We start from the raw sequence: 25,300 nt of genomic DNA, 5'->3' as shown, positions 1-25,300 counted from the left end.
TCTCATGTGTGCATTCTTTGCTCTCCAGAAAGTTCTGAACACTGAAATGATCTCTGAGCATTCATGTAAAATATCCTTTTCTGGTATTCTCCTAAAATGATAAAATACAATGAAGCAATAAATACAACCCATGAAAACATAGAAGTAATACAGCCATTGAACCACTGAAGCAGAGGTAGGGTGTCCCATGTATCACATCCCCTGAGAAGGCCTGGCTTCATGAAATCACCTTCCAGGACATCAAGACCTGTCTTAAGGATCCGCCTGGCTTAAAACCTACTTATACTGCAAGGATCAAATGGGAGAAGACATGGCTTCTTTAATGAAGTTTGAGTAGAGACTGAATGTTTCACCACGTTTCAGGCCATGATAGAGTTTCCGCATTCTCATGTTCATGACAGATCAATTCACCATAAAAGCACATCATAGAACTAGGGTGTTTGTATGGTCTCTGTAGTTTATGGACGTCATTTCCTCACCCACTGAACATTTCTAGGGAGTCCCCCGTGTATGAATTCTTTGATGTCTAACAAGCGGTTTCCTACAACGGAATGTTTCACTGCACACAGAACATTGCTAACATCTCTCTCCTTTGTGAATTCTTTCATGTCCAGTAAAGGATGAGGGGTCTGCATATCTCTTTCCACATTTTTGCATTTATAGGGTTTCTCTCTTGTGAGGCAGCACTGATGTTTGATGAGTGTTGCTCTCTGGTTGAAGCTCTTTCCACATTCTCAAGATGTAGATGGTTTCTTTCCTGAATGAATTTGTTGATGTTTCTTAAAGTTGGAGCTATCACTGAAGCTTTTCCCACATATTTTACACTTAAAGGGCTTCTCCCCTTTGTGAATTATTTTATGCCTTGTAAGGTTTGAGTTCGTCCTGAAGCATTTTCCACATATTGAGCATGGAAAGGGTTTTTCTTCTGTGTGAATTCTTTCATGTTTGGTAAGGACTGAGCGATACCCGAAGCATTTTCCACATTTTGAGCATTTAAAGGGTTTCTCTGTTGTGTGAACTCTTTGATGCCTGTTAAGGTGTGAGATTTCCTTGAAGCATTTTCCACATGTTGAGCATTTAAAGGGTCTCTCTCCAGTGTGAATTCTTTCATGTCTGGTAAGGTCTTTTTTATAACTGAAGCATTTTTCACACCATGAGCACTTAAAGGTTGTCTTGTGGCATCCTTGATGTTCTGTGAGTTTTTGTTGTTGTTGGAAGCTCTTTCCGCATTCTTTACAAACATACCGTTCCTCTCTAGAATGAATTTCTTGATGATGTCTTGTAAGTTGCGAGCTCCATGTGAACCTCATTTTACACTTGAAGCATTTATGACCTTTTCTCTTATTGTCAAGCATTGGAGGTTTTAAAGTCAGTTTGCTCCGACAGCTGCTTTTCACAGATTCTAAGCTTTGACTGTCTTCCTCCTCTGTGTTGATTCTTAAATGAGCACCAAGGCGCTTTCTGTGTCTCCTTCCTTTCCGTTGTTCTTGTTCAATGTGGAGCCCAGTGCAGGATGGAATGGATTCATCCTTCTTCTCCTGTGTATGGTTTCCCCTCTGCCTTCTGGATCCATCCTGATTGCACAAGACCACTTTTACCTCTTCAACTCTCACTCTTCCTGCTGATGTCCTATGTTTTTCTCCCTCATCCTCACTCTCCTGCACAGCATCTGATGGAATAAATAAGAGAAAATGTTAAAGATGTGCATTGCTCCACTGCAAATTCTGAAACCGAAGCAGGCTGAATTGAGCCAAACCGGTTTGGATTCTGGATCTGAATCCAAACCAGACTGGTCTGTAGTAGTTCAAATTGATCGAAATTGCTTTGTAAAAATGCAGACGAATCTATTTCTTAATTGCATTTGTATACCGACCCATAGCCGAAGCTCTATGGGCTGTTTTCATGATATTAAGACATTTAAAAACAACATACTAAAAATAACAACCACAAAAACATACAATATACACACATATTTAAAACCACATATAAAACCACTATAACAACTTAAAAAATTATGAGCCTAAAAAAACAGACCCAGGCTCATTTTATATTACTAAATTCCTGGGAGAAGAGAAAAGTTTTGGCCTGGTGCCAAAAAGATAATAATTTCAGTGCCAGGCAGAAGTTGTCAGGTAGATTGTTCCACAGCTGGGGGGCCACCAAAGAGAAGGCCGTCTCTCTTGTTGTGATAGTGCAGCTTTACTTGTTTATTCATCCCTTGCTAATTACCCAGCCATTCTCAATTCCATTTCAAACCATCCCTTTTCCTTAAATCCTTTGTCAATATTATTAAGATGTACTTTGTTTGCTGCTTGTTCTTCCATGTGAGTCTTATTAGAGCTAGTGGCATTTGTGTTGGTAATGGGTATTGCAGCCAAAGAAAGGTTTATCCATATTTTTTTTCTTTCCTTAATGAGAAGATCATCCACTGAAGCTGAATAGTGGCAGATTAAGGACAGATTAAGTATTAGGGAAGAAGGTTTGTTTTGCACTTCAAAAAAAAAGAAAGAAAAATGTAAGAAAAACCTACACCAGAGATTAGGGACAGTGACTTCCCAATTGTCAAATAAAATATCTTCTGATTAGAAACTCTAATCTCCTATGAAGCTTGGCAGGTGTTTTTTCACCTTTTGTTTTAGTTTTTGAGAAAAGGAAACTTTATGCATAGCTAACACAAAAGCCACTGGATTTATCTTACAGAAATTTTTTATATCTGCAAGTTCCAAGCACTTCTGTGAAAGCACAAAAATAATTAATTGTTTTAATAGATATTTGTGTGGTGGAAAAAACAACTTTTACCAGTGGCTAGTACAAAAGTGTGGAAAAGAGAAAAGGCGGGCGGTTGCTGAGGTCCCCAAATTTCACGTACTTATCATAAAAATTAATAACTGTCAGCGTTTCTAATTTCCGATACAAATCATTGGACAAAATGTAAAATCTGAACAACTCAGCTTTCTGAATCTAATATCACATCTGGAGTCTGAAGCAGGTTTGACTCAAGCTGATCAAGGCTAAATCTGAAGCTCTGAATCCCCCTCCCTGCAAGAAACGGGATCATCCCCTTCCTTCTCTCATCTAGAGTCCTAACTGATGATTCATGTAATCCCACAAGCTTTTCTCCTTTTGCCCTAGATTTCTCCCCATAATCCATCTTTTTCTGCTGGAGAAATAAGTAAACCGCCGCATCACAGATCAACTTGGCAGTTTTCACATTAGTGACAATTTCAGTTGCCTTATTAAGAAAAAGTCAATAGAAGTCAAATTGGGTAGCTGTACCTGAGAACTCTTGAGGATCGATTTTCAGAGAAAACCGGCTCCGCCCAGCTGAAGGTTTGCGCGGGAAGCCGGTCCTTGCATTTGGGGAGGAGCCATAAAGAACTTTCTAGCTTCTTCCGGGTCACGTGCAAGGGGCTGGGTGGGGCTGCGCTATATAAGCAGCCCGCACCAGCCTCTCGGCCTCTTTCAGGTTTGCTGGCCCCACACTCCCTCCGCTTCTAGTATGGGATTAGCCAGTCGTTCTCTTTGGAGAGGGGGCTGAGTAGGAATTTTTAACCACGGGTTTTTTGACTACTCCATACTGGAGGTTTTAGGGGAAGGGTGAACAAATAGGTTAATCTGTTGGCAGGGATGTGCGGGAATTACAGAGTTTAGCTTGGATGGTCAGCACACTGGCACCTGTTTGGGTGATTGGCATATCCAGACGGCCTGCTCCGTGGGGCTCTGCGGTTTACGTGTGAGGACATGGTATGCCTTTGGAGACCCTCCTGTTTAATCTACTCTCTGTCGTGATGGCAACGAGCGGGGGTGGAACAGGGCGGTATCCCCACACTTACATAAGTGACTGATAAGCAAGGAGCCGGGTTAACCAGCTGCTCACTTTGAGTGTGGCTTGCCCATATGGACAGACAGTATGGCCTGAGTGATGATTAATTCACAGGAAGATCCAGGGAGGGTTGATTTCTCCGGTTAATTATAAATAAAGAGGCCCAAGTTGTATCCAAGCTCTGTGTCTGTGTGTTATTTACTGCTTCATCCTCCAACAAGCAATGCTGCTGCAGCTATTGTTGAATCTAGCCAAGAAGGGAGTTTCAGAGCATCCAGAACCCAGGAACAAAATGGCATATTTCCCCCTTACCTGATGGTCTGGCCTCAGCATCTTCATCTTCCACCTCCATTTCTGTACGCCATGAACTCTGCTCAACATCAGACACAGCCTGGCTTGAAATGGTGGACCTCTCAGCCCCCTCTTCAAATTCTCCCTGAAACCAGAGAGAGGAGCCCTTTCAGGTTAGGTTGATTGTGCCGGATGATATAGGGCCTAATCTGCATATGCTAATTTATATCTATATATACTACTGTAAAGTCCATGTCACCAAGGCTGCTAGTAGTCAGAGCAAAAAACATACTGTTCTTTGCATAGGTCCTGCACTCTTAAAGGCCCTGATTGGAGCAGGGGAGGGGATAGAGCCCTGTCCAAGTCCCCTTTCAATGGGGTGAGAAGTCACACTTTCCTTCGCCTTGAGAAAGTACATAATTCTCCACCACCACAGTAATGGTGGCTGCCATTAGCATGGTGGGGGAAATTAGGCACTTTCTGGAGGCCCCAGAAAGTGCGCTCTCCTCTCCTCTGCTCCAACAGGGGCATTAAAGGGGCCTTCAGAAAGTGCATATTTCCTCCACGCATGCTAATGGCAGCCCCTATTAGCGAGCCTGGCAGAATTCGGGAAGGCGCTTTCACGGCCTCCTTAAAGACACATTAAAGTGGAAGTGTCCCCAAGGCAATTAGGGTGTTCCTGCACACATCCGGCACACCCAGTGCCCACGCCTATGTTTTTTTATTTCTGCTACATCAGTCCAACAAAAGCCGAATGAAGGTTACTTTCCTTCAATGCAATGGAAGTCTTTTGGCGCTTGCTTCCTCACACCTATTGCCCCTGAACGACATTTCCATCAGTCCCAAGTCCAGCTCCTTGCCTCTTCCCCCACATTTTAAAACTTGGCTTTTCCTAGGGCCGCTTCTTTTCCTCCCCCCACCTTAATTTCAGAACATTAAGTCCACCACCTCCATCTCTGACTTGCAAAGCGCAAGGCATTACTTTCATCCCTGCCTTTGTGTTTTTTCTACCTCCCTGCCTGTGCGGCACAGACCTGCGTAGTAGCTCTAGTTCCCTGAAAGCCTCACGCTCCTGGAAAAGGCACTGAAACATACTGTTTGGCTATTAAAGCTCAAGCTTTGAAAGCTTTTGAACTTTCAAGAATTTCCATAGTGCTCAATTTATTTATTTATTTATTTATTTATTACATTTTTATACGACCCAATAGCCGAAGCTCTCTGGGCGGTTCACAAAAATTAAAACCATCATGAAACATACTCAAGCTGAAGTTTGGGCGGGGTGGGGGGCGATAACAAAATCCACCTGATTGATCTGTAGTGATCAATCTTTTATACATGTGGGTGCAGAAAAAAAACTGGGGTTTGTTAAGATTTCGCATCAAGCAAAAGTGGAACTGTATATAAACATGTGCAACCCAGTCTACTCTAATGCCCAAACCCCATCCTGCTGCTATAACCTCTTCTGCTGCAAGTCCCTGGAATGGAGGTACCACGTCCATGGATTGCAGTGTAGCACATCCTTACAATATCAGAAGTTTCCACACTCTTTCCACACCTGCTCACAACTCAAACATAACCTCAACCGTTCAGAAACTCACACACTCCATTCATCCAACCGATTACCCACACCCAACCTGGCCCAATCTCAGATTGTATCTTGTGGTTAGAACCAGCCACAGCAGTCACTATCATTCCATATTACAAACAAACAGCGTTTGGCTCAATGTCTTGGAGATGAGACAGGCAGAATCTCAACTGCTAACCCATTACTGAAAACATTCTTGCCTTAGGTTCATGGGGTTCTTCTCCTGTCTCTTCTGATCCTTCCTCTGAAGTTTGGTCAATTGACCTTTGTTGCTCCATGGGTCACGTCACAAAAGTAGTCTTGGACTATAGATGACTAGAAGGATGGTCATTTAGATTGTTGTGCTCTCCTATGGCCTAGGGAAAAAGAGGTAGAAATCAGAAAGAACAAAAAAAGGAATGTTTCCTCCTGGCAGCAAAATATACATTTGCACATGTAAATCAGGATTCATCATTATCATTTAGGGGTGTGCACTCCAGAAGGAATTATCTGGTAAGCACAAACATCTGCAGAGCATTCCATCTTCCAGAGCAGAGACTAGCTGCTGCCAAACCCATTGATTAATATCACAGCGGAGATGTGCCCAGTCGGAGCTTCTAAGGTCTCTGGAATTATCCTCTGCGCTCCCTCTCTTTCCCTCTCTCCCCCCATCTCTCTCTCTGTGTGTATGCGTGTGTGTTTGTATGAACTGAATATCTCCAACTTTGCAAGATGCTGAGTGTGGTAAGGTGTAGCTTTGGTATTAACTTCTGTGACTAACCAATTAGGAATTGCCACAGCACTGTCCCTGACTATGTTCTCCTCCAACCGAGTGTTTGGGGGAGTGGGAAACACAAACTAGTTGTGGAATCTGACCTGGGGTTGGGAGGGAGAGAAGGAGCACATTTCTGCTCAGACTCATAAAAGTCAATCATCCAAATTTCCACAATGTGAAAGTACTGCTGGGCTGGCTGACTGGCATGGTGAGTGAGAAAGCTTCTACACCTGAATTAGGCACAGGAAGCCTCTTTATTTCAGTGGTTGGGTGGGTGGGGAGGTCCATCCAGTAGATCTGGAGGGCAACAGCTTGGAGAAGGCTGGAGTGGGGAATTAAAAAAAATAAATCAAAAAAACTCAAGACATGAATAGATCTGATTCAACTTGGCAAAAGCCCTCCTTAAGAGCTATCACCTTACGATGTTTCATATCTTTATGTTTTTAAAGCTTTTAAAACTTGATGTTGTGCAGACTTCTACTGTTACTTTCTACTGTTAGTTTTACCCTACCCTGTGCCTGCTTACCCTACCCTGTACCTGTTTGCATTCTCTTCCCCTCCTTATTGTTTTACTATGATTTTATTAGATTGTAAGCCTATGCGGCAGGGTCTTGCTATTTACTGTTTTACTCTGTACAGCACCATGTACATTGATGGTGCTATATAAATAATAATAATAATAATAATAATAATAATAATAATATGTATAAAAAGTACACAGATATAAGCATTTGATATGATTCAATCTTGGTGGTTGAATCCTCAGAAAAGTGTTTCTGCTCTGATAGACTTAACATACCAATTAATTTGGAAGCCCCAACTTAGACCCTGGATAGATGTTCCTTTTTGTCTGGTGCACTTCAAGCAACACTTTTCACAAAGCCTGACCTTAGATGGAGCCATCATCAAGGGCAGGCATTGTGAGATACCAACTGAAGGCCGACCCACAGCAGGAGCCCACAGGGAAGATCTCCATAGACAGGCTTCTCCTCTTCACCACTTCAGCCTGTTCATTCACCTGCTTCTCCTTCTGGCCCAGACAATGGTGGTGGTGGGAAGGAGGAGCAGGAGACACAATTGTCTTCTTGCTCAGTGACTCTCTTGACTGCCAAGCAAGCAGGTCATAACAGGGAGGAGAAAAAGCTGATAATACAGCAGTAAGTACGTATACTCACAGAGGGAGGGTTCTTCTGTAAAGCTCCTCAAAAACCTGGAGGCATCACTGACCTGAGAACATCAAGAAAACAGCCCTTATCCTCAGAAAAGTGAATGGAGGATGCAGTAAGCTCCCCGCAAAGCTTGCTTGGCCTGCAGAAAGGGGATTTATTCCTTCTCCTCTGCCTCTTAATTGTCTTCTCACTCCAAGCTGAGCACCTGGATCAGATAAATGGGGCCAGCTGTGGGACATTCACATAGGTCTTGCAAGGGATACTGGGAAACAGAGTTCAGTGCAATTAAACAACCCTACAATGCTATCATGTCTCCTCTCAGCCTTCTCTTCTCCAGGCAAAGCATGCCCTATTCTTTCAGTCTCTCCTCATAAGGCTTTGTTTCCAGACCCCTGATCATCTGGGTGACCATATGAAAAGGAGGAAAGGGCTCCTGTAGCTTCAACAGTTGTAGGGAATTGTTGTAGGAACAGTTGTAGGAAAAGGGAATTTCAGCAGGTGTCATTTGTATATATGGAGAATTTGGTGAAATTCCCTCTTCATCACAACAGTTAAAGCTGCAGGTGCCCTGCCCTCTTGTAAATCTGATCACAGTATAGTTCCTGCAGCTTTAACTGTTGTGATGAAGAAGAAATTTCACCAAGTGTGATATGCATACAAAGGACACCTGCTGAAATTCTCTTTTCTATGCAACTGTTAAAGATACAGGAGCCCTGTCCTCCTTTTCATATGGTCACCCTATGCAATACACAAGATGAGGCATAACAAGTGCTGAACTGAGGGGAACCAGTATCTCATACAATTTGGAAGCTATATTTTCATTAACGCAGACGAAAATAGCATCTTGTGCCTTTCAAAAGCCTGAAAAGAAAGCATGAAGTCCTCCACACTACCAATGCCATCACCACCGTTGGTGGCTCCCAGTTCCTTGTACTTAGAGATATATGATCCCTGAACATGGAGGTTCTATTTGCAATCACACCTCAGGAATCACTTTGGTGTAATGGTTAGAGTACTAGCTGAAAAGGAGAAGATCAAGGTTCAAGTGCATACTTGACCATGAAGATGACTGGGTGACCTTGGCCAAGACACTGACTCTCAGCCTGACCTACCTCACAGGGTTGTTGTGAGGATAAAATGGAGGAGGGTGATTATATGTGCTACTTTTGGCTCCTTGGAAAATGATCTCACTCGGAAGAAACTTGGATAGAATCAGGGCTCAGTGTAGCTGTCTGCATTTAACCTGGTTAATACATATACCTTACAGCTCTTACAGTTTTCAATAATGAGTAACTGTATAGATTTTGTCCAGATGTAAAACTCCTTTCCCATTAAAAAATACTTGTCCATCAAAGTTTTTTTCTTTTTTCTTTCTTTGAACCATTATAGTTTATTTCCTTGTTAAAATCCCCACCCTACATCTAATAGCAACACCCCCAGCCCTTATCTAAAAGTGGTTGCAGGAGACCCAGGGTTTCTCTTTGTTTGTTCTTGTTTTATAAATACTGGTTTCATGGAGGAAGACAGAGAAATGAAGGCTGCAAGATAAACACAGACCCTCTCCATCCTGCCCCATTTGGATGTCCAGAGGAACTGCAGGCAGGAGCACTTGGATGCCATCAGAGGAGTGGAAAGTGAACACGTCAGTGGTCCATCTTTCTTGCAGTTGCTCCACTTTCAAATCACAAAGACTTCAAACTAGTGGAAAGAACCAAAAAGAAGGGGGGGCAATATTTTCCAGTTTCCCCTTGCTTGAACAGAGTATGACAACATTACTCAATAAAAGAAGTGTTATGAATTAAGAAATTACCCTCGGCTTCAGTACATTGAAAATGCAGCCAACCATTTTTCCCCCATTATAAAATTCCCCATGTTCCCTGTGGCTAAAGGGTTGGAGCTCTGTACAAAATGGCAGCCTGAAAATCCAACCTTGGATCATTCTTTTTTAATGAGGCAATTGAAATCAAGAGTACGAAACAGAAAACACACACAGAACTTTATTAGTATTCAAACACACTGAAAGTTACAGAAGCCATCTAAAAAGCAGCCACAGCTGCCGGGCCAGATTTTCATTTCAATGCCAGAAGAGAGAAACTGCAGAAAACTTTGAAACATTTCACATCTTAATATCTCCTGTGTGTGGATTCAGGATTCCCCACATTGACCTTTCAGACATTTATAACTTGGCCAACTTATCTGAAGAGCCCTCAACCCAATTGGAGCATTTCTAAGTATGTACTCTGCCTTGTAAAGGCCCTCAGATAAGACAAGAAAGAGTAAAATTTGGTTGTCCTTTCTCTGGCAGAGGGGGAAGTTCTATTTCTCCAGCTTCTCCCAAAAGCAGTTGTCATAAAATGGTACAGTACGATTACACTCTTAAAACCATCCAGATAAAACATACAATGAATAACATCAGAGAAGCACATAAATAAGGTTTCTCTGTTAAGCTATTAAAAACATCCCACTAAAACGTCTAATACAGTCACAAAACGCGAGGCAGGGAGTTCCACATATCGCATCCACCCAAATGTGGATGAAAACAATATATGGGCTGAAACTGCATCTTACCACCTTCCAAACGGTGAAGGTATTTCCCTGCTATGTGGACTCCCAAATTCATGGAGGCTGGACTGGCTATCCAAAAAAATTCTACAGTGTGAACATTTGTGTGGCCCTTCCCCTAAATGGACACTTAGATGTATCGTAAAGTTTGGTATAAAAGTGAATGTTTCCCCACATGTTAAGCATATGTAGGGAATCTCTCATGTGTGCATTCTTTGCTCTCCAGAAAGTTCTGAACACTGAAATGATCTCTGAGCATTCATGTGACATATCCTTTTCTGCTGTTTTGCTAAAATGATAAAATACAATGAAGCAATAAAAACAACCCATGAAAACATAGAAGTAATACAGCCATTGAACCACTGAAGCTGAAGTAGGCTGTCCCATGTATCACATCCCCTGAGAAGGCCTGCCTTCATGAGATCACCTTCCAGGAGATCAAGACTTGTCTTAATGATACCCCGGCTGAAGACCTACTTATGCTGCGAGGATCAAATGGGGGAAGAAATGGCTTCTTTAATGTGACGTTTGAGCAGAGACTGAACATTTGACCATGATAGAGTTTCTGCATTCTCATGTTCATGACGGATCAATTCACCATCAAAACACATCATAGAACTAGGGTGTTTGTATGGTCCCTACAGTTTATAGACTTCATTGTAATGTATTGTGAGGTTTAGTAGACCAGTGAAGATTTCCTCACACACTGAACATTTTAGGGAGTCACCCGTGTATGAATTCTTTGATGCATAACAAGTAGTTTCCTGCAACGGAATGTTTCACTGCACACAGAACATTGCTACCGTCTCTCTCCTTCGTGAATTCTTTCAAGTCCAGTAAAGGATGAGGGGTCTGCATATCTCTTTCCACATTTTTGCATTTATAGGGTTTCTCTCTTGTGTGGGGCAGCACTGATGTTTGATGAGTGTTGCTCTCTGGTTGAAACTGTTTCCACATTCTAAACATGTAGATGGTTTCTTTCCTTAATGAATTTGTTGATGTCTCGTAAAGCTGGAGCCATCACTGAAGCTTCTCCCACATTTCTTACACTTAAAGGGTTTCTCCCCATTGTGAATTCTTTTATGCCTTGTAAGGTCTGAATTGTTCCTGAAGCATTTCCCGCAAATTGAGCATGGAAAGGGTTTCTCTTCTGTGTGAATTCTTTCATGACTGGTAAGGTGTCCACTTTGCTTGAAGCATTTCCCACATTTTGAGCATTTAAAGGGTTTCTCTCCTGTGTGAATTCTTTCATGACTGGTAAGGTGTCCACTTTGCTTGAAGCATTTTCCACATTTTGAGCATTTAAAAGGTTTCTCTCCTGTGTGAATTCTTTCATGTTTGGTAAGGTCTTTTTTATCCCTGAAACATTTTTCACACCATGAGCACTTAAAGGTTGTCTTGTGGCATCTTTGATGTGCTGTGAGATTTCGTTGTTGTTTGAAGCTATTTTCGCATTCTTTACAAATATACCGTTCCTCTCCAGAATGAATTTCTTGATGATGTCTTGTAAGTTGCAAGCTCCATGTGAACCTCATTTTACACTTGAAGCATTTATGACCTTTTTTCTTATTGTCAAGCAAAGGACGTTTTAAAGTTGGTTTGCTCAGATAGCTGCTTTTCACAGATTCTAAGCTTTGACTGTCTTCCTCCTCTGTGTGGATCCTTAAATGAGCACCAAGGCGCTTTTTGTTTCTCTTTCCTTTCCGTTGTTCTTGTTCAATGTGGAGCACAGTGCAGGATGGAATGGATTCGTCCTTCTTCTCCTGTGTATGGTTTCCCCTCTGCCTTTTGGATCCATCCTGATTGCACAAGACCTCTTTTACCTCTTCAACTTTCGCTCTTCCTGCTGATGTCCTAAGTTTTTCTCCCTCATTCTCCTGCACAGCATCTGATGGAATAAATAAGAGAAAATGTTAAAGATGTGCATTCTTCCATTCCAAATTCTGAAACCGAAGCAGGCTGATTCAGACCGAAGCAGGTCTGGATCCAAACCCCAACCAGTTGGGGCTGTAGTAGTTCAAATTGATCGAAATTGCTTTGTAAAAATGCAGACGAATCTATTTCTTAATTGCATTTGTATACCGACCCATAGCCGAAGCTCTATGGGCAGTTTTCATAATATTAAGACACTTAAAAACAACATACAAAAATTAACAAACACAAAAACATACAATATAGAAAATATTTAAAAACCACATATAAAACCACTATAACAACTTTAAAAATTATGAGCCGAAAGAAACAGACCCAGGCTTATTTCATATTACTAAATTCCTGGGAGAAGAGAAAAGTTTTGACCTGGTGCCAAAAAGATAATAATTTCAGTGCCAGGCAGACGTTGTCAGGTAGATTGTTCCACAGCTGGGGGGCCACCAAAGAGAAGGCCCTCTCTCTTGTTGTGATAGTGCAGCTTTACTTGTTTATTCATCCCTTGCTAATTACCCACCATTCTCAATTCCATTTCAAACCATCCCTTTCCCTTAAATCCTTCGTCAATATTATTAAGATTTACTTTGTTTGCTGCATGTTCTTCTATGTGAGTTTTATTAGAGCTAGTGGCATTTGTGTTGGTAATGGGTATTGCAGCCAAAGAAAGGTTTATCCATTTTTTTATTTCCTTAATGAGAAGACCATCCACTGAAGCTGAACAGTGGCAGATTAAGGACAGAAAAAAGAAAAGTATTAGGGGAGAAGGTTTGTTTTGCACTTCAAAAAAGAAAGAAAGAAAAAATAAAAATGTAAGAAAAACCTACACCAGAGATTAGGGATAGTGACTTCCCAATTGTCACATTAAATATCTTCTGATTAGGAATTCTAATCTCCTATGAGGCTTGGCAGTTGTTTTTTCACCTTTTGTTTTAGTTTTTGAGAAAAGGAAACTTTATGCATAGCTAACACAAAAGCCACTGGATTTATCTGACAGAAATTTTCTATATCTACAAGTTCGAAGCTCTTCTGTGAAAGCACAAAAATAATTCTTTGTTTTAATAGATATTCGTGGGGTGGAAAAAGCAACTTGTAACAGTGGCTAGTACAAAAGTGTGGAAAAGAGAAAAGGCGGGCGGTTGCTGAGGTCCCCAAATGTCATGTATTTATCATAAAAATTAATAACTGACAGTATTTCTAATTTCCAATGCAAATCATTGGACAAAATGTAAAATCTGAACAATTCAGCTTTCTGAATGTAATATCAGATCTGGAGTTTGAAGTAGGTTTGATTCAAGCTGATCAAGGCTAAAACTGAAGCTCTAAATCCTCCTCCCTACAAGAAATGGGATCATCCCCTTCCTTCTCTCATCTGCAGTCCTAACTGATGATTAATGTAATCCCACAAGCTTTTCTCCTTTTGTCCTAGATTTCTCCCCATAATCCACCTTTTTTTCTGCTGGAGAAGTAAGTAAACCACAGCATAACAGATCAACTTGACAGTTTTCACATTAGAGACAATTTCAGTTGCTGTGTTAAGAAAAGGTCAAAAGAAGTCAAATTGGGTAGCTTTACCTGATAACTCTTGGTGAACGATTTTCAGAGAATGCTGCTGCAACTAGAGTTGAATCCAGCCCAGAAGTGAGTTTTAGAGCAATCCAGAACCCAGGAACAAAAAGGCGGATCCCCCCTCACCTGATGGTCTGGCCTCAGCATCTTCATCTTCCACCTCCATTTCTGTCCGCCATGAACTCTGCTCAACATCAGACCCAGTCTGGCTTGAAATGGAAGACCTCTCAGCGCCCTCTTCAAATTCTCCCTGAAACCAGAGAGAGGAGCCCTTTCAGGTTAGGGTGATTGTGCCTGATGATATAGCGCCTAATCTGCATATGTTAATTTGTATCTATATATACTACTGTAAAGTACATGTCACCTTGCTGCTAGTAGTCAGAGCACAAAATATAGTGTTCTTTGTATAGGGCGTGCACTCTTAAAGGTCCTGATTGGAGCAGGGGAGGGGATAGAGCCCTTTCCAAGTCCCCTTTCAATGGGGTGAGGTCACACTTCCCTTGGCCTCGAGAAAGTATGTAATTCTCCACCACCACAGTAATGGTGGCTGCCATTAGCATGGTGGGGTGAATTAGGCACTTTCTGGATACCCCAGAAAGTGCGCTCTCCTCTCCTCTGCTCCAACAGGGGCATTAAAGGGGCCTTCAGAAAGTGCATATTTCCTCCACGCATGCTAATGGCAGCCCCTATTAGCGAGCCTGGCAGAATTCGGGAAGGCGCTTTCACGGCCCCCTTAAAGACACATTAAAGTGGAAGTGTCCCCAAGGCAATTAGGGTGTTCCTGCACATATCCGGCACACCCAGTGCCCACGCCTATGTTTTTTTATTTCTGCTACATCAGTCCTACAGAAGCTGAATGAAGGTTACTTTCCTTCAATGCAATGGAGGTCTTTTGATGCTTGCTTCCTCACACCTACTGCCCCTGAACGACATTTCCATCAGTCCCAACTCCACCTCATTCCCTCTTCCCCCACATTTTAAAACCTGGCTTTTCCTAGGGCCGCTTCTTTTCCTCCCCCCACCTTAATTTCAGAACATTAAGTCCACCACCTCCATCCCTGACTCACAAAGCGCAAGGCATTCCTTTCATCCCTGCCTTTGTGTTTTTCTGCCTACGTGCTGTGAGGCACAGACCTGCATAGTAGCTCTAGTTCCCTGAAAGCCTCAGGCTCCTGACAAGGGCACTGAAACATACTATTTGGTTATTGAAGCTCAAGCTTTGAAAGCTTTTGAAATTTCAAGAATTTACATAGTAAATAACAAAATACGCCTGATTGATTTGTAGTGATCTGTCTTTTATAGAAGTGATGCAGAAAAAAATCTGAGTTGAGATTTCGCAGCAAGCAAAGATGGAAGTGTATATAAACATGTGTAAACCATTCCCCTCTGATGCCCAAACCCCATCCTGCTGCTATATCACCTTCTGCAGCAAGTCGCTGGAATAGAGATACCACCTCCATGGATTGCGGTGTCAGAGTTTTCCAAGCACATCCTTACAACATCAGAAGTTTCCACACTCTTTCTGCACCTGCTCACAACTTAAACATTCAGAAACACACACTCCATTCATCTGACCAATCACCCACACCCAACCCGGCCCAATCTCAGATTATAGCTGGTGGTTAGAACCAGCCGCACTAGTCACTATCATTCCACATTCCAAATAACCAGCCTTTGGCTCAATGTCTTAGATTAGACAGGCAGAATCTCAACTGCTAGCCCATTACTGAAATCATTCTTGCCTGAGGTTCATGGGGTTCTTCTCCTGTCTCTCCTGATCCTTCCTCTGATCTTTGGTCTGTGGACATCTGTTGCTCCATGGGTCACTTCACAAAAGTAGTCTTGAACTATAGATGACTGGAAGGATGGTCATTTAGATTGTTGTGCTCTCCTATGGCTTAGGGAAAACGAAGTGGAAATCAGAAAGAACAGAAAAAGGAATGATTCCTTCTGGTAGCAAAATATACATTCGCACATGTAAATCAGGATTCATCGTTATCATTATCATTTAGGTTTGTGAACTCCAGTAGGAATTATCTGGTAACCACGAACATCTGCAGAGCATCCGATCTTCCAGAGCAGAGACTAGCTGCTACCAAACCCATCGATTAATATCACAGCGGACATGTGCCAAGTCAGAGCTTCTAAGGTCTCTGGAATTATCCTGTTCTCTCTCTCGCTCGCTCTTGCTCTCGCTCTCGCTCTACCTGTGTGTTTGTATGAACTGAATATCTCCATATTTGAAAGATGCTGAGTGTGCTGAGGTATAGCTTTGGTGTTGACTTCTGTGACTAACCAATTACGAATCGCCACAGCACTGTCCCTGACCATGTTCTCCTCCAATCAACAGACTTAACATACCAATTAATTTGGAAGCCCCAACTTAGACCCTGGATAGACGTTCCTTTTTGTCTGGTGCATTTCAAACAGCACTTTCCACAAAGCATGACCTTAGATGGAGCCAGCATCAAGGGCAGGCATTGTGAGATACCAACTGAAGTCCTACCCCCAGCAGGGGCCCACATGGAAGATCTCCCTGGATCAGCTTCTTCTTTTCACCATTTCCACCTGTTCATTCACCTGCTTCTCCTTCTGGCCCAGACAATGGTGGTGGTGAGAAGGAGGAGCAGGAGATGCCATTGTCTTCTTGCTCAGTGACTCTCTTGACTGCCAAGCAAGCAGGTCAGAACAGGGAGGAGGAGGAGAAAAAGCTGGTAATACAGCAGTAAGAACGTAGACTCACAGAGTGATGATTCTTCTGTAAAGCTCCTCAAAAACCTGGAGGCATCACTGACCTGAGAACATCAAGGAAACAGCCCTCATCCTCAGAAAAGTGAATGGAGAGAGCAGCAAGCTCCCCGCACTGCTTGCTTGGCCTGCAGAAAGGGGTTTTATTCCTTCCCTTTTGCCTCTTAATTGTCTTCTTACTCCAAGCTGAGCACCTGGCTCAGAGAAATGGGGCCAGCTGTGGGACATTCACGCAGGACTTGCAAGGGCTACTGGGAAATGGAGTTCAGTGCAATTAAATAATCCCACAATGCTATCATGTCTCCCCTCAAGGAGGCTAAGCATGCCCTGTTCTTTCAGTCTCTCCTCATAGGGCTTTGTTTCCAGACCCCTAGTCATCCTCCTTGTCCTCCTCTGAACCCCCTCCAGCTTGCCTGCATCCTTCTGGAAGTGTGGTACCCAGTACTGGAAGCAATACCAGGGGGACCATATGAAAAGGAGGACAAGCTCCTGTAGCTTTAAAAGTTGTGTTGAAAAGGGAATTTCAGCAGGTGTCATTTGTATATATGGGGAATTTGGTGAAATTCCCTCTTCATCACAACAGTTAAAGCTGCAGGTGCCCTGCCCTCTTGTAAATCTGATCACAGTATAGCTCCTGAAGCTTTAACTGTTGTGATGAAGAAGAAATTTCACCAAGTGCGATATGCATACAAAGGACTCCTGCTGAAATTCTCTTTTCTATGCAACTGTTAAAGATACAGGAGCCCTGTCCTCCTTTTCATATGGTCACCCTATGCAATGCACAAGATGAGGCCTAATGAGTGCTGAACAGAGGGGAACCAGTATCTCACACAATTTGGAAGCGCTACTTCAATTAATGCAGACGAAAATAGCATCACGTGCCTCTCAAAAGCCTGAAAGGAAAGCATGAAATCCTCCACTCTACCAATGCCATCACCACCGTTGGTGGCTCCCAGTTCCTTGTGCTTAGAGAGATATGATCCCTGAACATGGAGGTTCTATTTGAAATCACTCCTCAGGAATCTCTTTGGTGTAATGGTTAGAGTACGAGCTGAAAGGAGAAAATCCGGGTTCAAGTGCATACTTGACCATGAAGCTCACTGGTTGACCTTGGCCGAGTCACTGACTCTCAGCCTGACCCACCTCACAAGGCTGTTGTGAGGATAAAATGGAGGAGGGTGAATACATGTGCTACCTTGGGCTCCATGGAAAATGATCTTACTGGGAATTAACTTGGATAGAATCAGGGCTCAGTGTAGCTGTCTGCATTTAACCTGGTTAATACATATACCTTACAGCTCTAACAGTTTTGAATAGTGAGCAACTGTGTAGATTTTGTCCAGATGTAAAACTCCTTTCCCATTTATACTTGTCCAGTAAAGTGTTCTATTTTTTCTTTCTTTGAACCATTAAGACCCCCACCCTACATCTAATAGCCAACACCCCCAGCCCTTATCTAAAAGTGGTTGCAGGAGACCCAGGGTTTCTCTTTGTTTGTTCTTGTTTTATAAATACTGGTTTCATGGAGGAAGACAGAGAAATGAAGGCTGCAGGACAAAAACAGACCCTCTCCATCCTGCCCCAATTGGATGTACAGAGCAACTGCAGGCAGGAGCACTAGGATGCCCTTTAGAGCAGTAGGAAGTGAACCCTTCAGTGGTCCGTCTTTCTTGCAGTTGCTCCACTTTCAAATCACAAAGACTTCCAACAGGTGGAAAGAACCAAATAGCAGGAGGGCACAATATTTTGCCTGTTTCCCCTTGCCTGCACAGAGCATGACAACATCACTCCATAAAAGAAGTGTTATGAATTAAGGAATTACCCTTGGCTTCCATGCATTGAAAATGCAGTCCAATCATTCTTTCCCCAGGATAAAATTCCCCCATGTTCCCTGAGGGTAAAGGGTTGGAGCTCTGTACAAAATGGTAGCCTGAACATCCAACCTGGGACCATTCTTGTTTAATGAGGCAAATGAAATCAAGAGTACGAAACAGAGAAAACACACACAGAACTTTATTAGTATTCAAATACATTGAAAGTTACAGAAGCCATCTAAAAAGCAGACTCAGCTCCAAGACCAGATTTCCATTTCAACACCAGAAGGGAGAAACTGCAGAAGTCTTTGAAACATTTCATATCTTAAAATCTCCAGTGGGTGGATTCAGGATTCCCCACATTGACCTTTTGGACATTTATAACTGTCCAAATAATCTGAAGAACCCTCAACCCAACTGGAGCATTTCTTGGTAGGGCTCCTTGGAAACGCCCTCACATAAGTCAAGAAATAAAAAATGTTTGTTGTCCTTTCTCTGGCAGAGGGGAAGTTCTATTGCTCCAGCTTCTCCCAAAGGCAATTATCATAAAACGGTACAGTAGAATTACACTCTTAAAACCATCCAGATAAAATATACAATGAATAGCATCAAAGAACCACATGAAAAGGGTCATTGAAAGCTATTAAAACCATCCCTCTAAAACATCTAATACAGTCACAGAATGTGAGGCAGGGAGTTCCACATATGGCATCCACCCAAATGTGGATCCTTTGATGAAAAATAACATATGGGCAAAAACTGCATCTTACCACCTTCCAAACGGTGGAGGTATTTCCCTGTTATGTGGACTCCCAAATTCATGGAGGCTGGATTGGCTATCCAAAAAATTTCTACAGCATGAACATTTGTGTGGCCCTTCCTCTAAATGGATACTTAGATGTATCTTACGGTTTGCTATACAAGTGACTGTTTTCTCACATAATAAGCATATGTAGGGAATTTCCCATGTGTGCATTCTTTGCTTTCCGGAAACTTCTGAACTCTGTAATTATGTCTGAGCATTCATGTGACATATCCTTTTCTGGTATTTTCCTAAAATGATAAAATGCAATGAAGCATTAAAAACACCCCATGAAACATAAAAGTAATACAGCCATTGAACCGCTGAAGCTGATGTAGGCTGTCCCATGTATCACATTCCCTCAGAAGGCCTGGCTTCATGAAATCATCTTCCGGGACATCAAGGTCTGTCTTAAGGATCCCCATTGCTGAAAACCTACTTCGAGGTGTGAGCAGAGACTGAACTTTTGGTCACATTTCAGGCCATGATGGAGTTTCTGCATTCTCATGTTCATGACGGATCAATTCACCATCAAAACGCATCATAGAATGAGGATGGTTGTATGGTCCCTGCAGTTTATGGAAGTCATTGTAATGTATTGCGAGGTTTAGTAGGCCAGTGAAGATTTCCTCACACACTGAACATTTCTGGGGAGTCCCCCGTGTATGAATTCTTCAATGTCTAACAAGCGGTTTCCTGCAACGGAATGTTTCACTGCACAAAGAACATTGCTAACGTCTCTCTCCTTTGTGAATACTTTCATGTCGAGTAAAGGATGAAGGGTCTGCATATCTCTTTCCACATTCTTTGCATTTATAGAGTTTCTCTCCTGTATGACACCACTGATGTTTGATGAGTGTTGCTCTCTGGTTGAAGCTCTTTCCACATTCTCAAGGTGTAGATGGTTTCTTTCCTGAATGAATGTGTTGATGTTCCTTAAATTTGGAGCCATCACTGAAGCTTTCTCCACATTCCTTACACTTAAAAGGTTTCTCCCCTTTGTGAATCCTTTCATGCCTTGTAAGGCTTGAGGTCTCCCTGAAGCATTTTCCACATATCGAGCACTGAAAAGTTTTCTGTCCTGTGTGAATTCTTTCATGTTTGGTAAGTTTGGAGCTATCCCTGAAACACTTTCCAAATGTTAGGCATTTAAAGGGTTTCTCCCCTGTGTGAACTCTTTTATGCCTGATAAGGTCTGAGCTCCGCCTGAAGCATTTTCCACATGTTGAGCATTTAAATGCTTTCTCTTCTGTGTGAATTCTTTCATGGCTTTTTAGGCCTGAGCTCCACCTGAAGCATTTTCCACATGTTGAGCATTTAAAGGGTTTCTCTCCAGTGTGATTTCTTTCATGATTGGTAAGATATGAACTCTTAGCGTAGCATTTTCCACATGTTGAACATTTAAAGGGTTTCTCTCCTGTGTGAATTCTTTTATGAATGGTAAGGCTTGAGCTATCCTTGAAGCATTTTCCACATGTCGAGCATTTAAGGGGTTTCTCTCCTGTGTGACTTCTTTTATGATTGGTAAGGTATGAGCTCTTAGTGTAGCATTTTCCACATGTTGAACATTTAAAGGGTTTCTCTCCTGTGTGAGTTCTTTTATGAATGGTAAGGCTTGAGCTATCCTTGAAGCATTTTCCACAAGTCGAGCATTTAAGGGGTTTCTCTCCTGTGTGACTTCTTTCATGATTGGTAAGGTATGAGCTCTTAGCATAGCATTTTCCACATGTTGAACATTTAAAGGGTTTCTCTCCTGTGTGAATTCTTTTATGAATGGTAAGGCTTGAGCTATCCTTGAAGCATTTTCCACATGTTGAGCATTTAAAGGGTTTCTCTCCTGTGTGACTTCTTTCATGATTGGTAAGGTATGAGCTCTTAGTGTAGCATTTTCCACATGTTGAGCATTTAAAGGATTTCTTATGGCATCCTTGATGTGCTGTGAGATGTTTTTGTTGTTGGAAGCTCTTTCCGCATTCTGTACAAATATATAGTTCTTCTCCAGAATGAATTTTTCGATGATGTCTTGTAAGTTGCGAGATCCATGTGAACCGCATTCCACACTTGAAGCATTTATTACTTTTTTCCTTTGTGTCAAGCTTTGGACACTTTACAGTTGGTTTGCTCAGACAGCCACTTTTCACAGACTTTGAGCTTTGACTAGGTTCCTCCGCTCTGTGCATTCTCAAATGAGCACCAAGATGCTTTCTGTGTCTCTTTCCTGTCTGTTGTTCTTGTTCAATGTGGAGCCCAGTGCAGGATGGAATGGATTCATCCTTCTTCTTCTGTGTATGGTATCCCCTCTGCCTGCAGGATCTATCCTGATTGCGCAAGACCACTTTTACCTCTTCAATTCTCACTCTTCCTGCTGATGTCCTATGTTTTTCTCCCTCATTCTCACTCTCCTGCACAGCATCTGATGGAATAAACAAGATAAAAAGTTACTGCTCTGCATTCCTCCATTCCAAATTCTGAAACCGAAGCAGGCTGTTTTGGACCGAAGCACTTCTGGATCTGAACCCCAACCAGATTGGTTTGAAGCAGTCCAAATCGATCCAAATTGCTTTGTACAGTTCCAGACAAATCTATTTATTTATTCATTTATTTATTTGTTGCATTTGTATGCAACCCCATAGCCAAAGTTCTCTGGGCAGTTTTCATAATATTAAGACTTAAAAATAATATACAAAAATTAACAACCACAAAAAACATAGAATATGCACATATATTTAAAACCACATTTAAAAATACTATAACAACTTAATTATTAGCCTAAAAGAACAGACCCAGGATCATTTCATATTGCTAAATTCCTGGGAGAAGAGAATAGTCTTGACCTGGTGCCAAAATGATAACAACATTAATTTCGGCACCAGGCAGGCCTCGCCAGAGAGATTGTTCCACAGCTGAGGGGCCACCACAGAAAAGGCCCCTTGTTGCAATAGTGCATCTTTACTTCTTCATTCATCTGTCGGTAATTACCCAGCCATTCTCAATTTCATTTCAAGCCATCCCCTTCCCTTAAATCCTTCTTCAATATTATTAAGATGTACTTAGGTTTGTTGCTTGTTCCTCCGTGTGAGTCTTATTAGAGCTAGTGACATTCGTGTTGGTTTTACTTCCCTTATGCCCACTATAGCTTGAATAGGTTGTGCTTTTTTGTTTGTTTCTGTACCTGCTTTTCTTTTGAGCTCGTGTGCATCTGCATGTGTGAAGCATGCACATAATTGAGCACTGGAGATAGCACACAACCATCAGGGCTAGTCGTCATTGATAGCCTTTGCCTTTCTTAAATGCTTTTCTTAAATGCTTCATCTTACTATTCTTTTTACAAATTTGGGAAATTGCTGCCAAAATGAGCAGGGGTCTGGAACAACTCCTTTACAAGAAAATGCTTCAATGTTTGTCTGTATAACCTAGAAAAAAGGGGGAGGTTTATAAAATGATACAGAGTGGAGAAAGCGAAGTAGTGCAATAAATAAGCTCCCCTGAATTCAGTGTGACTGACTCCCAGGTAATGTGTGTTACAACCAAAGAAAGGTTTAACTTCTTTCTTTCCTTAATGAGAAGACCATCCATTGAAGCTGAATTGTGGCAGATTAAGGACAGACAAAAGGAAAGTACTAAGAAAAAAGGAAGCAAAACCTACACCAGAGTTTAGGGATAGTGACTTCCCAATGGTCACATTAAATATCTTCTGATTAGGAATTCTATTCCCTTGTGAGGATTGACAAGTGGGGTTTTTTGCCTTTTGTTTTAGTTTTTGAGAAAAGGAATTAACTGATTAACTGGATTTAACTGACTGAAATTTGGAAGATTCAGTCACAGCCATAGGGGTTGCTATAACTGCAAATTCCAGGAACTTCTGTGGAAGCATTAAAAAAAATTCTTTGCTTTGATATTCTGGGGGTGAAAAAAGCAATCTTTACCAGTGGCTAGCACAAAAGTGTGGAAATCAGAAAAGGCGGGTGTTTGCCAAGGTCCCCAAATTCCATAGTCCACCTTTTTTGTGCTGGAGAAGTAAGTAAAGCACAGCATCACAAATCAACCTGGTAGTATTCGCACTAGGAACAATTTCAGTTGCTGTATTAAGAAAAAGTCAGTAGAAGTCAAATTGGGCAGCTTTACCTGATACCACTTGGGGATTGATTTTCAGAGCATGATGCTGCAGCTAGAGTTGAATCTAGCCCAGAAGGGAGTTTCAGAGCAATCCAGAACCCAGACACAAAATGGCATATCACACACACACACCCCACACACACACCTGATGGTCTGGCCTCAGCATCTTCATCTTCCTCATCCGTTTCTGGACACCATGAACTCTTCTCATCATCAGACGTAATCTGGCTTGAAATGGAAGACCTATCAGCTACCTCTTCAAATTCTCCCTGAAACCAGAGAGAGAAGCTCTTTCAGGTTAGGTTGATTGTGTATGATGATATAAGGCCTAATCTGCATATGTTAATTCATATCTATATATACTAAAGTCCATGTCATAAATGGTGCTAGTAGCCCGGAAACAAAACATACTGTTCTTTGCATAGAACAGTAGTCTTAAAGGCCCTGATTGGAGCAAAGGAGGAGATAGAGCTCTGTCCAAGTCCCCTTTCAATGGGGGTGAGAAGTCACACTTTCCTTGGCCTCGAGGAAGTATGTAATTCTCCACCACCACAGTAATGGTAGCTGCCATTCACATGGTGGGGGGAATTAGGCACTTTCCAGAGGCCCTAGAAAGCAGGCTCTCCGCTGCTCCAACTGGGGCATTAAAGGGGCTCCAGAAAGTGCGTATTTCCACCACGCATGCTAGTGGCAGCCCTCATTAGCGAGCCTGGCAGGATTCTGGAAAGTGCTTCCACATCCTCCTTAAAGGCACTTTAAAGTGGAAGGGTCCTCAAAGGCATTAGGGTGTTCCCGGGCACACCTGGCACACCCAGTGCCCACCCCTATGGTTTTTTCATTTCTGCTATGTCAGTGCTGCAGAAGCTGTATGAAGGTTACTTTCCTTCAATGCAATGTAGGTCTTTTGGCCCTTGCTTCCTCACAGCTATTGCCACTGAACAACATTTCCATCAGTCCGCAGTCGAGCTCCTTGCCTCTTCCCCCACATTTTGAAACCTGGCTTTTCTTCTCCTCCCCCACCACCAATTTCAGAACATTGTCCACCAACTCTACCACTACCCCTCCTTTCATCCCTGACTTTGTGTTTTTTCTGCCTATGTGCCTGTGCGGCACAGATCTGCGTAGTAGCTGTAGTACCCTGAAAGACTCAGGCTCCTGACAAAGGCACTGAAACAGACAGTTTGGCTATTAAAGCTCAAGCTTTGAAAGCTTTTGAACTTTCAAGAATTTCCGTAGTGCTCAAGCTGAAGTTCAGTAAGGGGATAACAAAATCCACCTGATTGATCTGTAGTGATCAATCTTTCATACATGTGGTGCAGGAAAAAATCTGGGGTTTGTTGAGATTTCAGAGCAAGCAAAGGTGGAACTGTATATAAACATGTGTAACCCGTTCTACTCTAATGCCCAAACCCCATCCTGCTACTATAACTCCTTCTGCTGCAAGTCACTGGAGCGGAGGTACGACCTCCATTGATGGCAGTGTCAAGAGTTTTCCAAGCACATCTTTACAACACCAGAAATTTTCACACTCTTTCTGCACCTGCTCACAACTCAAACATAACCTCAACACTTCAGAAACTCACACACTCCATTCATCCAACCGATCACCCACACCAACCTGGCCCAATCTCAGATTGTAGCTTGTGGTAAGAACCAGCCACACTGGTCCTATCATTCCATATGAAAAATAACCCGCCTTTGGGTCAATGTCTTGGAGATGAGACAGGCAGAATCTCAACTGCTAACCCGTTACTGAAATCCGTCTTGCCTGAGGTTCATGAGGTTCTTCTTGTGTCTCTTCTGATCCTTCTTCTGATCTTTGGCCAGTGGACCTTTGTTGCTCCATGATTCACTTCACAAAATTAGTCTTGGACTATAGATGAGTAGAAGGATGGTCATTTAGATTGTTGTGCTCTCCTATGGCCTAGGGAAAAAGAGGTGAAAATCAGAATGAACAGAAAAAGGAATGATTCCTCCTGGCAGCAAAATATACATTTGCACATGTAAATCAGGATTCATCATTATCATTTAGGTGTGTGCACTCCAGAAGGAATTATCTGGTAACCATGAACATCTGCAGGGCCTTCAATCTTCTAGAGCAGAGATTGGCTGCTGTCAAACCTATTGACGAATATCACAGC

The 25,300-nt window shown here is 42.3% G+C and overlaps 1 protein-coding gene across 1 annotated transcript; it reads right to left on the bottom strand.

Annotated features, from left to right (window-relative positions):
* Positions 1–734: 734 nt before the first annotated feature.
* Positions 735–25,005, bottom strand: LOC134395693 (zinc finger protein 184-like). Its single transcript, XM_063121855.1, has 8 exons — positions 24,928–25,005; positions 23,305–23,428; positions 21,386–21,456; positions 13,806–13,929; positions 11,807–12,072; positions 4,136–4,259; positions 1,246–1,669; positions 735–1,029 (listed from the first exon to the last, which is right to left on the bottom strand). The coding sequence occupies exons 1-8, from the start codon at positions 25,003–25,005 to the stop codon at positions 735–737; spliced, it is 1,506 nt and encodes a 501-aa protein (XP_062977925.1).
* Between the last annotated feature and the right edge of the window lie 295 nt (positions 25,006–25,300).

The sequence above is a fragment of the Elgaria multicarinata genome, chromosome 3 (assembly GCF_023053635.1).
Source record: "Elgaria multicarinata webbii isolate HBS135686 ecotype San Diego chromosome 3, rElgMul1.1.pri, whole genome shotgun sequence".
Taxonomy (NCBI): Eukaryota; Metazoa; Chordata; class Lepidosauria; order Squamata; family Anguidae; genus Elgaria; species Elgaria multicarinata.
The sequence above is the reverse complement of the archived record's forward strand: the minus strand, read 5'-3'. Positions and strand labels throughout refer to the sequence as shown.

Coding starts and splice junctions, on each gene's coding strand:
- LOC134395693 (XM_063121855.1), bottom strand. CDS start 25,005: ATGGAGCAACAAAGGTCCACTGGCCAAAGATCAGAAGAAGGATCAGAA. Junction 21,457..23,304: donor TGCTGAGGCCAGACCATCAG/GTGTGTGTGTGG, acceptor TTATTCCATCAG/ATGCTGTGCAGGAGAGTGAG. Junction 13,930..21,385: donor GAAGAGTGAGAATTGAAGAG/GTAAAAGTGGTC, acceptor CTCTGGTTTCAG/GGAGAATTTGAAGAGGGCGC.